The 13,369-nt window shown below is 33.8% G+C and overlaps 1 protein-coding gene across 1 annotated transcript; it reads left to right on the top strand.

Moving 5' to 3' along the window:
- Positions 1-1,569: 1,569 nt before the first annotated feature.
- LOC134270459 (ankyrin-1-like) lies at positions 1,570-4,091 on the top strand (the record flags this gene model as incomplete). The annotated part of the gene is made up of 1 exon (XM_062752673.1): positions 1,570-4,091. A coding segment is annotated over exon 1 (2,522 nt), but the record flags the coding sequence as incomplete, so codon positions are not given.
- Positions 4,092-13,369: the final 9,278 nt, after the last annotated feature.

Here is a 13,369-nt window from a genome sequence, read left to right as displayed (position 1 = left end):
GTTTGGACACATAAGCTCGGCTTCTACCTCACAGAGAGAGTTTGATGACACGTGGTCAATCATAAACTGATATCTGCCAAAGACTGCAAACGTACACAAAGAAAGACTACGTGGCTGGACTGAATAATATTCAAAGTCAGGCCCTAGAAGAGGAGTACGAAACAACAGTCATAGAAAAACTCAGGGAATATTATAAGAATAACCAGTCTTTAATGGTGAAGCTATCTTCTGTGGAAAGGGTTTGCAAGAATTGAAAAGAAAATCTGAAGACAAAGGTGACTATAACAAACATTCACAGCGATGCATTCATTAAAAGTGGTGGATGTTAACTTTTCCCTGACCACCCATTTATCTGTTTCTCTTGTTGTATATTTTTAAATTAACTAGAGTAAAAAAAGCAAATTTATCATGTTTGTAAGTTAACTATTATTTTCCCAAAGTGAATTCAAATTTCAGCATAATAGGCCGATTAACTGCATTTCTGTCCATGTAAAACACTTACATTACCGTAAGTTATCTAAAAAAACTTACCTCCAATGGAATTTTATATTATTTTGTTTGCATTATATAATAATCCCATACTCCTTTTTTTGTACTTTATGGCATGAGAATCCTTTCCATTCATACTTTCTATTTCTACAATAATTCAGATTCAGATGAATTTAAACGAACAATTATAGTGGACAATTATACAGTTTTACCACAAAATACAATTTGATATTATTATCTTATTTTCTGTTTTATACTTATTATCTTAAAAACATATCTGTTTCAGAAAACACACTGGTAAAAGAAATTCTCGACAACTGGCAAGAAGACGATATTGCCTTCATTCCTACAAGAGCATGTGAAGTTGTTGAAGAAAAGTTTAAAAGTCTGAACCTTATCACAGTGGTTGGAAATTCTGGTTCTGGAAAATCTGCAATAATTCAACATATCGCACTCAAGTATAAAGAGCAGGGATGGAATGTCATACCGGTGGAAAAGGTGAAAGAAATTAAAAAGAACTGTTCAACCAGAGTCTCAGAAAATCGGATTTTATTTGTATTTAATGATCCTTTAGGTAAGGAATCGTTAGATGAGATTTTATATCATTCATGGAGGAGTTTAGAGAAAACACTGGAAATTTGCTTGAAGAAAAAGAAATTATTGATATCATGTAGAAGATGCGTCTTTTATGACAAGAGAGTCAAAGGTAACGTATTGGATGAATCCACTGCAGTAGAAATTGACAGCGAAAAAAATGGACTGACTGTTAAAGAGAAAAAAGCGATTTTAAATCAGTATGCACAGAATCTGAAATTATCCGAGGAGGTTGTTACTGAAATAGTTAAAACAGAAGCTTACTTTCCATTGCTTTGTAAGCTTTTTTCGAGGGAGGCAAAGTACAAAGAAAAGGGGGTTGATTTCTTTAAAAATCCGTACAGATTTATTAAAAAAGAAATAGAGATTTGGAAAAAAACAGACAAGAAAAGATTTTGCTCCCTTATCTTGATAGTAGCTTTCAAAAACAATTTGAAAATCGAGATAAGTGATATTTCTTTAATGACATTTAAGGACATTTTAGGAATGTGTGAGTTACAAGAAAACACACATATATCAGTCATTCGTAGTGCTCTACACGAACTGAAAGGATCTTATGTCAAACGTGTCGGACATGTTTTCCAATTCCTTCACGACTTTATTATGGAGATAACAACTCTGGTGTTTGGTGTTGATTGTCCACAAGAGACAATACAGTACGCGGACAGTAGCTTTCTGAGACGTCGAGTAAAGATAGAAGACGATACAGAAGAGGAAGATCGCGATCCTTTCACTGTTTACCTTCCTGTAGAGTACATTGATGATCTTGTCGACAGGTTTATTACTGACATACAAACAAAACATATTATAGATGTTCTACTCAATCCGTGTTTAAGGAAAGAGAGTTTGATTAATTCTTTTAAGGAAAAATTGAATTCGCTCGAAAAACTTCTTGTAAAAATTAAATGTGAAAAAGACAGATCGAAATTTCAAACATTATTTGAAAGATCGTTTTTCACACGACTTGATTTCCTTTATTCATTTGAAAGTGAAATATGTCCTTTAGTCGGACTTATTGTATTCTGTCATTCTGACATTTCTTCATTTTACATAAAAAGTATCCCTGAAACAAAGTTGAAAGAACATCACATTTTCTCTGCTATATGTGCTAATGGCGATTTAAACCTACTAAATTCTCTCAGCGAAGAATATAAAAAAGCAGCAATGATGGAAAGATGGGATGACTTGTTTCCAATTCATATAGCTTCGGTTTTTCATAATTTTTCAATAATAGAGGAATTAATAAGACTTGGTGCTGACGTAAACACGTTAACAACTAGTGATATATGTACTCCGTTATTCCTTGCTGCTGCAAATGACGAAGATCATATTAAAGAGGCCGGAATCGATATAAAAACTGGAGAAAGACGTAATAATAGAATTATTTGCTTATTGAACAACGGCGATAAAGCCTATTTATGTGATAATGAGAATGTAGACAGAACTCTTTGCATGGCTTGTTATAGAGGACGTGATATCACGGTACAACTGCTACTGGACAACGGCGCCGACATCAAGTTATGTGATAATGATGGATGCAGTCCTCTTTGTATAGCTTGTCTCAAAGGACATGATAGTACGGTTCAATTGTTACTGGACAACAGTGCCGATATCAACTTATGTGATGATGATGGAATCAGTCCTCTTTATATAGCTTGTCTCAATGGACATGATAGCACGGTACAGCTGTTACTGAACAACGGTGCCGATATCAATTTATGCAAAAAGAACGGGACCAGTCCTCTTATAAGAGCTTGTCAAAATGGACATGATAGCACGGTACAACTGTTACTGAACAACGGTGCCGACATCAATATATGTATAAATGATGGCGCCAGTCCTCTTTATATAGCTTGTTATGATGGACATGATAGCACGGTACAACTGTTACTGAACAACGGTGCCGATATCAATTTATGTATAACTGATGGAGCCAGTCCTCTTTATATAGCTTGTGGAAAAGGACATGATAGCACGGTACAATTGTTACTGAACAACGGTACCGACATCAATTTATGTCAGAAAAATGGAGCCAGTCCTCTTCATGTAGCTTGTGAAAATGGACATGTTAGCACGGTACAACTGTTACTGAACAACGGTGCCGACATCAATTTAGGTAAGAGTGATGGAGCCAGTCCTCTTTATATAGCCTGTCAAAATGGACATGATAGCACGTTACAACTGTTACTGAACAACGGTGCCGACATCAATTTATGTAACAAGAATGGATTCAGTCCTCTACATAGAGCTTGTCTCAAAGGACATGATAGCACGGTACAACTGTTACTGAACAACGGTGCCGACATTAATTCAGGTGAGAGTGATGGAGCCAGTCCTCTTCATATAGCTTGTTATGATGGACATGATAGCACGGTACAACTGTTACTAAACAATGGTGCCGACATCAATTTATGTAACAAGAATGGATTCAGTCCTCTACATAGAGCTTGTCTCAAAGGACATGATAGCACGGTACAACTGTTACTGAACAACGGTGCCGACATCAATTTATGTAACAAGAATGGAGTCAGTCCTCTTTATATAGCTTGTCTCAAAGGACATGATAGCTCGGTACAACTGTTACTGAACAATGGTGCCGAAATCAATTTATGTGATAGTGATGGAGACAGTCCTCTTGATATAGCTTGTCATCAAGGACATAATAGCACGGTACAACTGTTACTGAATTACGGTGCCGATATCAATTTATGCAAAAAGAACGGGACCAGTCCTCTTTATATAGCTTGTCAAAATGGACATGATAGCATAACACAATTGTTACTGAACAACGGTGCCGACATTAATTTATGTGATGGTGATGGAGCCAGTCCTCTTTATATAGCTTTTCTCAATGGGCATGATAGCACGGTACAAGTGTTACTGAACAACAATGCCGACATCAATTTATGTGAGAAGAATGGAGCCAGTCCTCTTTATATAGCCTGTCAAAATGGACATAATAGCACGATACAAATGTTACTGAACAACGGTGCCGACATCAATTTATTTAAGAGTGATGGAGCCAGTCCTCTTTATATAGCCTGTCAAAATGGACATAATAGCATGTCCTCTTTATATAGCTTGTTATGATGGACATGATTACAACTGTTTTACTGAACAATGGTGCCAACATTAATTTATGTAAAAAGAATGGAGCATCATATAGCTTGTCAAAATGGACATGATAGCACAGTGCGACTGTTACATGATATCAATTTAGGTAAGAGTGATGGAGCCAGTTATATAGCTTGTTTTGATAGGACATGATACACAACAACGGTACATCAATTTATACTGAACAATGGTGCCGTCATCAATTTATGTAAGAAGAATGGAGCCAGTCCTCTTTATATAGCTTGTCAAAATGGACATGATAGCACGGTACAACTGTTACTGAACAACGGTGCCGACATCAATTTATGTAATACGAATGGGGCCAGTCCTCTTTATATAGCTTGTCAAAATGGACATGACAGCACGGTACAACTGTTACTGAACAACCGTGCTCAATTTATGTGATAGCTCTTTATATAGTTGTCAAAATGGACATGATAACACTGTACAACTGTTATGTGAGAAGAATGGAACTATAGCTTGTCAAAATGGACATTATAGCAACAACTGTTACTGAACAGCGGCGCCGACATCAATTTATGTGAGAAGAATGCTTGTCAAAATGGACATGACAGCACGGTACACCTGTTACTGAACAACGGTGCCGACATCAATTTATGTGAGAAGAATGGAGGCAGTCCTCTTTACATCAATTTATGTGATAATGATGGATTCAGTCCTCTTTATATAACATGTGAAAATGGACATGATAGCATTGTACAACTGTTACTGAACAACGGTGCCAACATCAATTCATGTGATGAAGATGAATTTAGTCCTCTTTATATTGCTTGTCAAAATAAACTTGATAGAACGGTACAACTGTTGCTGAACAACGGTGCCGACATCAACTTATATTCCAAATCGGATCTTGATCTCTCTTGATAGCTTACATGCTGACATTAATTTATGTGATAAAGGTCGAAGCAGTAGTCTTTGGAGAGCTTTTGAAAACTCACATTGCTGGACCATCGAAGTTCTTTTAAATTCAGGTTCTGTTGTAAATTTTTGCAATAAAAGAAACTGTAGTCTACTGTACATAGCATGTTCAAATGGTCAGCATAATTAAACTTTTAAACGAAGGAACTAGTCCACTCTACATAGCCTGCGAAAATGGATATTACAGCACGGTCCAATTATTATTGATAAATGATACTTGATTTAATTTATGTAATAAAGACAATAAGAGTCCATTGTACACATCATACTTATATGGTCATGACAGTATCACTGAACTTTTACTACAGTATGGTGCTCAGTTTTTGTTCTGACGATGGATGCAGTGGTTTTTCAATACCAAGTGCGTTCACATTAGTTCTGAGATATGGAACAAACGTTGATTTGGACTTTTATCATAGCTTGCAAAAGAAATTAAGCGTGATGCTTTCACAAGGAATTTACCGCATTTATTCAAATGATTTCACGTGGGAAAAAGAAAACACTTGCAGTGGCCTTCAGTTCGGTATTCCATCGTATCAAAGACGTATTATCAACTACCAATAGATACTTTTATTCACACATTGTCTGTATGTCGACTCGCCATATCCTAGTGAACTTAAGATAGAAGCCCCCAAAGAATCTTCCAATTCTCTTCATATCGGGATTAATCTTGAAACTCTGTTTTTGGCATTTTTAGCAAATATAAAATTTCATTAGAGCTTATTTTGCCAGACATGTTTTGTACCAAGTGTTTTTGTACTTAATTTGACAAAGGAACGTTCCCTCTGTATACCGGATCACTACATAGTTTTCAGGTCAATTGTGGTTGATTAAAAGGGGATGTTTACTTCTCTGTGGTATCTGGTTCTATCCCTGGAGTTCCTGGTGGTCAGTGTTTTATTTCTGTTCACAGATTGGTAGCGTTTTTAAATCATTGTGAACATTGAGCATTTTAAAATTATTGTTAAATTTAAGTGATTACTGTAAATCGACATTTTGTCTGTGACAATGTATTTATTACGAGATGGGTGTTTTGAATTTAAAAGCGGAAAAATAAATAAAATATGCAAAAATTAATTTTTTGCAGGTAGACACACAATAAGGTTTTCTCGAATAAAAAGTATTAACAGTATTGAATTTATTAAGCTTACTTACACTTTCATGTCATAAGGCTTTCTTTTTTTCATATTGTACATTTACTAATCAAAGGTGTATGTTATAAAAATTCCAATTTAATAAAACTTCTTGTTTTTAGATAGCAAAGTCTTGCTGCTACATAAATTCTTTTTATTACGGCCAGGAAGGAGGCATGACGTCTGTTATTTAGTATTAATATATGTAATTACTCGGTATTTCTGCAATATTTAAAATTAATATTTTCTGTAAGATGGGGAATAATAATTTATTTGAATGTGATTAAGGGCTTTATTTACACGTATCTTAATTCGATACGGGCAACACTTGAGTTCGAACCGTAATGTTAACAACGAACAATAATATGCTCTGGATTAATCAGAATTCGTTTGGACCAAGATTTGTATAAAGATTATATGTTCATGGGGAATAAATTTCAAGTATTCCTTATTATGTACACATCTTGACGAACATGTGTCTTTTCAAGCCATGTATATCAATTCGTTGATGAAGATACGCAAAAATTCTATCGCAGCTAGGATAAGGCTGCCCGTAAAATATTAAACCGTGCAAACTGTACTAACTTCTCTGAACTACCTAGATATGACGTCATAATAGAATATGACGTCATGTCTCTGCATACTTGAGATGACATGACGGGGAAAGTGTCATCGTTTTTACATGGCATGTAGATTTATTTTGTGGACTTCTTGTTTAATTCAAGTATAAGGATTGTTTGTTTAGCTCGAGTTTGCTATTATGATGTTGAACATTTGAAATTTAAATGTTCTTATTTTTTTATTTTTGTCCGATATGCACATATTCAAACAATAGCAAAACATTATGTGTGAAACGCTCCCCTTTCGTATCCGTAGACAGAGTTAGAATTTATTAATCGTGTTTATATTGGACTGGCACAAGTGATAAACAAGGATAAAATGAAGATATTCTTTGTGAATCTACAAGAGAAGTATGTCCTCTAACTGAATTTTGCTGGGGGATTGTGTGTAGGATATCCATTTTTGTATAAATCGCGATAAAGAGTGGAAAATACCCCTTTTTCTGTTGGTAAGTTGAATTTCTCATAAAATATTTTCTTAACGAGTAAAAATTAAACCTGCCCCCAGCACTTTCTATGTACTAGAGATCACGTTGAATTGATCTATGTTACATACTTTGCGCAATATTTTTGTTTTGCACTTGTGCTGAAACGATTTTTGTGCAACAATGAGGAATATCATAAATCTCCGTCACGTGATCAACACAGTCATGTGACATCACAAAAATGTTTTAAAATAATACCTGATTAAACTTTTATCTCAAATCGACTTCAATTTCAAACAAGGATTACATATCAAAATTAAAATCTAACTCAAAATAAAATGTATATTTTTAAGGCATTTTAAGCCTTCGGACAGCCTTATCCTAGCTGCGATGAAGTAAAAAATCACATCACCAAATCATTTTTTTATAATTTCATATGTTAAATTTGTTTAGATCAGTGTTTTTTTTTTCTTCCTTTTCTGAACTTCAAAATGTGTGTATTAATTTAATTTTGTTTGTTTTATTTGCTTTATAAAGCTTTGTTTTATATTATGTATTGTTTATTGTTTGTAATTCAGGATAATGTATTCCCTTTTGTTAAGAAAGGAAGAAGGAATGTTGAAAAAATATCTGTTGTGCAATTTTTTTTTGATTGAGTTAACATAAAAATCATACATCTAAATTGGTAGCACGAGTTACAATTGAATTTCAAATTTAAGATTATGTAATAATATGGCATAAATAATTGTGAAATATGCAAGTTTTGTTTGCGTTTGATATAGAACATGTGAATATATTTTTAAGGTAATACTTTATACAGTTTTATATTTTGTGTTTATGTGTCAGAAAATATAATCTCATGAAATGAAATGACTGACTTTTTTTCTTACTGATTGCTGAACCATCATTTATACACTGCATTGTCCACGGATTTCGTTCGTTTTTGGGAGCTGAACTATGTTCAATCTCCAATGGTCATCACGTATTTAACATGCGCAGTAAATTGTGTTGATCACATAGAGACGAAAGCGACGCTACTGTGTCGGCTGATTTACTCCGATGATATTCAACAGAAAACATGAATGAACATCCGCGACTAATAGTTCATGTCATTTTCTCCTGAATTAATCTAATTTCCATAATGTAAGTAAATGTAATGATAAAGTAATCTTATTTTGATTATTAGAATTCGTTCAAAGTACATACGAGGGTCATTCAAAAAATACGTAGACAATGTCCTCCATCATCATATTATTCTAACAAAATTTTAGATCAACACATTTTTATATGTAAAAACATTTATTTTGTCAGCGTGTAAAGTTTCATTCCATTTGATTTAATGGATCTCCTGTTAGACAATTTTAAAAGTAGCATGTTTTGTCACCACGGAGCACGGTCAACAACACTGTGACGTCAAAAACAACGTGGAGAAATTTTTATAAAACTACGTTGCCTTTTCATTTCATCCACGGTTTGTTGCTTCTTCTGAATTCTTGAATCTATATCCCTTTACACCTAGTTCGCTAACAATTGTTTGAGTACCTTAAGTTAAATTATTAATGTTTTCAAATTCTTTATAGCATAACTCTTGTTTGCATGCACAAGTTCCGCAAAAGTGAAGCGCACATGACATTTTATGACGTTACTAACTCTTTGACAAGATTTTTTAACTATAGTTTGTTTTATTGCAAACCGTTCATGGTCCGATTCCAAGTCTCTAACACTCAAAAAAAAATAGTCATTCCAACTATAAGCAAAGCATAACACATTTTGTATCTATTTCCTAGTTCTTCAAGCATTCTCAGAGTTCGTTTTAAAGGTTTCACGAATGCAAAACAAAATTTTATCGGTACTTCCTGCTCCGTGACGTCCTTCGACGTCATCATTTTTTGCTTTATTACATGAAGTCTATATGCCTTTTAAGATCGATATCTTTTAAACGATGCAATGTATTACATTAAATTTTAGCATCTGAAGTAATTGAACAATTCTAAATTTAAAGAATTCAATTTTATTTCGTTTAAGAGTCATTTATTAGAGGTAAGACTCAGGACATTATAAAGTATATAATTAGAAAACAGGGCCAATTTTGACCCTGCTCCATGACCCCATTTTTTTCTGCCTTAAATCTTTGATAATTTTCATAATTATCAAGATATTTTCAAATTTTTTGGATCAAATTATTTGAATCTGTTGATTAAATATGTGTACCAAATTTGGTTATAATATGACGTTAAATAAAAAAGTTAAGACAAAAGTCTACGAACTTTTTGAATGACCCTCGTATGTTAAACTAAATTATAAAGAACCATGAAAGTTTTTCGTAATGGAACTCACTTTTAGTGTAGCGTCATACACTGAATAAGATACGAACGACAACTCTACATACTGAGAGCAAACGTTAAATTCAGTCATATTCAAACTTTTCATGAAATTTTCTTGGTTTAATTGAATTCGTTAATGCATAAAAACTTTACGAAACATCCGTATTTCTACTTAATCAGCAGTATCATCTGCCAAAAGCGGTAAAACTAGTACTCTGTTATAAATTTTAAAACCAAAAACGGACACCGACGTTTTCTTAAAATCGCGATTAAAAACAAGAAAATGAAGTATATATTTTTAATAAAAGAAAAACCTCATTTACATACCAGATAATTTGTACGCACACAAACTCTCGCATATACCACTGTTTTTATGTTTTGTCAATAAATATTTGTTTTTAACTTGGTATTGCAATTTTCTTCACAATATTAAAAAAGACTAAGTTCTTACGTACTCCAGGTATAATGTTCGTGTAATTGAAATACATTTTTATTCACTGAGAAGTTTTATATAACAAACCTGTTAGCTCTTAAAAGGATGCTGTGTTAAAATCCACATTTTATCAACATTGATATTATTCCTGCGAAACTGAAATTTTCATAACACATGGGTAAAGGTGCAAAGGAAAACTATATTACAAATTTGAAGACTGTGAGCAGTGATATAAATGATCAACCGCCTCTAATATGAATATTATGGCAGTGTGCATGTTTTGCAATGGGAAACCCAAAATATGTGTAGTCAAAAAATGTGAAACAGTTGTCTGTATTTGAAAATACAGACATAATAATAATTTATTCATGAAATATTGTTCACTCACTTAACCTCCCGATCAAAGATTTTATTTACACCGTGTTCAACTCCCATGAGTGCTTTCAGTACTTTGATTTTTTCAAACAATTACTGACAGATTTATGCCTCTTGGATTTTAAAACAAAAGGCCCATGGGCCACATCGCTCATCCGAGAATTGTGGCGAGGAAAAAGTAGAAATTGGTTTACTATTGAAAAATTTATTTTCAAAAGTTTTGCCCCGCCCTACCCCCGGGGGTCATGATTTGAAGAAACTTGAATCTACACTACCTGAGGATTCATCCATATAGATACGATTAATTATGGCTTTGCTACTCTTGAGAAGAAGATTTTTATAGTGTTTTCCTATATATTTCTATATAAAACTTTGGTCGGACATTGTGGACCCGCCCTACCCCCGGGGGTCATGATTTGAAGAAACCTGAATATACACTACCTGTGGCTCTGCCCTACCCCCGGGGGACATGATTCAAACAAGGAACGTGGGCGCTTTTGATAGGCATTCGGCAGGAATCTGGGCGTACTTGAAAGTGAAAATTTTTTCGACATGTCAAATGAAATTTAAAAAAAAATATTCATCAGGTTCCTGTGCAACAGGAAAGGAAATTATTTTCCTGAAATTGAGCTCTGGTTAGCTAAAAAAATAACTTGAATATTGGCAAGATCAGACATTTGGTACAAAAAGGTACAATTTCAGACACGTCTTTCTATTTTTTTTTTCTATCTCTGGGTCTTCTCTCCATGATTTTGAAACGTTATTCGTGTGTATTTAAATTCAAAGAAACGAATACACTTTTTTTAAATAATGGAGAGAAGACCCTTAGACCACGAAAAATAACTTTTCCCCAAAAATCACTAATGTGTGAATGTTATGCTTCTTTCTCCTTTTAAAATTAACGGAACATGTGTAGCGGTGACAGCTCAGTAAGTTGGGTTACCTGTTCACTGTACTCGAAGCGAGAAGTTTTTGGTTCGAGCCTTGCATGGGGTGTTTTTTTTCATGCAAATTTAACAACCATTCATTTTGTCATTTTCATTTTATGTGCTTATGTATTAAAATTTTGAATTAGATAAATTTTGGTTCAGTTTTGTTTGTTCTCGAGCGAAATCAATTCAGAATCTAATCTTCTATTCTATAATGTACATGTACCATGCATTAAATATTTTTGGTGTTTATTTTTTGTTAAACATTAGTATGTTACAGTAAAAATGGACATAAATGCTACAATTTCACATGGTATTTCAAACCAAATGAAAAAAAAAACTATGGACGTGCTTGTAAAATCTGACCAGCTATGTTCAGCTAACCAAATCATGGACATTTAAACCATAAATGTTTCGTTCAAATGATTCCTGCAGATTACTCGCCAAATGCGCCCATCTTCTTTAAATCTCCACTTCCTAAGGTTGTTTCAACATAAGTTTCATCTTTCCTGGCACAGTGGTTCTTGAGAAGAAGATTTTTAAAACATACCACCAAATTTTTACTAATTCTCAATTATCTCCCCTTGCATGAAGGCGTGGCCTTTTAGTTGAACTAACTTGAATCCCCTTCACCCAAGGATGCTTTGTGGCAAGTTTGGTTGAAATTAGCCGAGCGGTTCTTGAGGAAGAAGTCGAAAATATGAAAAGTTTACAGACAGACTGACAGCTAGACAGACAGACGGACAGACGGACACCGGACAAAATGTGATCAGAAAAGCAATCTTGAGCCTTCGGCTCAGGTGAGCTAAAAATACATTTATTGGGCAGGGGGGATCTTAACTGTTTCACAAACTGTTTGCTTAAGAATTTTATTTGCATAGATTGTTGTTTGTGTATACAATCAGTAGACAGTTTGATCTTTGAATATATAACTTAAGCAAAACTTATACAAAACTTATACACAACTTAAACAGAATTTATACGATTAAGGATCAAGCTAAAATTTGTGAAAATACAAAGATGTGTTTAAACGTCTCCGGAAATTAGTATATTAAAATAATTTCCTGGAAATGTGTTTTTATCATATAATCGTTTGAAATGCTATACGGACATATAAGTCGTGATATTATACAGACAATTTGAGAAAATACGAGAGTTGTCCCGTTAAATCGTGGACAAAGCGTTTTTTACGTAAAGTAATGGGCGCACTAAGCTGAAATTTTCAGCAAATGTTTTTTCATCATATCTAAGTGTATCATAATGTTTTTGATAATATATATACAATAATAAAGATTTTATTCTGCTTGAAGGTGCACAGGGTACGGTCGTACGGCGCACGATAAAAATAACAATGTTGTATTAGAGAATATACAAGTATTAATTCGTAATAAAAGTTTTCAATACATAAGATTAGGATGAAAATTATCCTAATTCGATTCCTGAATCAATTTTATCGTCTTTTTGAAAATTTCAAGGCAATTGGTTAAATTTTGGCTGTTTCCCAAGCATTCAAAATGGAAAACTTGTATACACAATACAAGAAAAATAGGGACGTTTCATGGCGTTACGGCGCACCGGAGAGTAGTTAAGGCAGATTAGGATATTTAATGACACTTTAAAAGACTTTAAATGAATACAGAAGAACGAAAATATGAAAAATATCACCAAATATTTAGTATACAAATAAAATGGACGTTTTCTTAGCGAAGTCTTCTTGATTGAGTCCCCAGATAGTACAAAACATGCGGACAGACTGCCATTGTAGTAGTAAAAGACGCTGTCACTGTCGATATGAGATTCTCATTTAGTTGACTGATGGTGAGAATACTGTCACTAGCTCATAAATATTCAGAAGATCGCATGAGTGTGCCACATTGGTTCCTTAACTGGTAAAAAACACTAACGTATGTAAATCAATAAAATTTCTAAATTTAAGTGGGGCTTATCCAACTTTATTTTAGCAAACATGAAGCGTGACGTTGTTTTAGACATGT

The sequence above is a fragment of the Saccostrea cucullata genome, unplaced genomic scaffold (assembly GCF_032062105.1).
Source record: "Saccostrea cucullata isolate Sc308-1 unplaced genomic scaffold, CSIRO_AGI_Scuc_v1 ctg2852, whole genome shotgun sequence".
NCBI classification, from domain to species: domain Eukaryota; kingdom Metazoa; phylum Mollusca; class Bivalvia; order Ostreida; family Ostreidae; genus Saccostrea; species Saccostrea cuccullata.
Note: the sequence above shows the minus strand (reverse complement) of the source record. Positions and strands in the feature narration are given on the sequence as shown.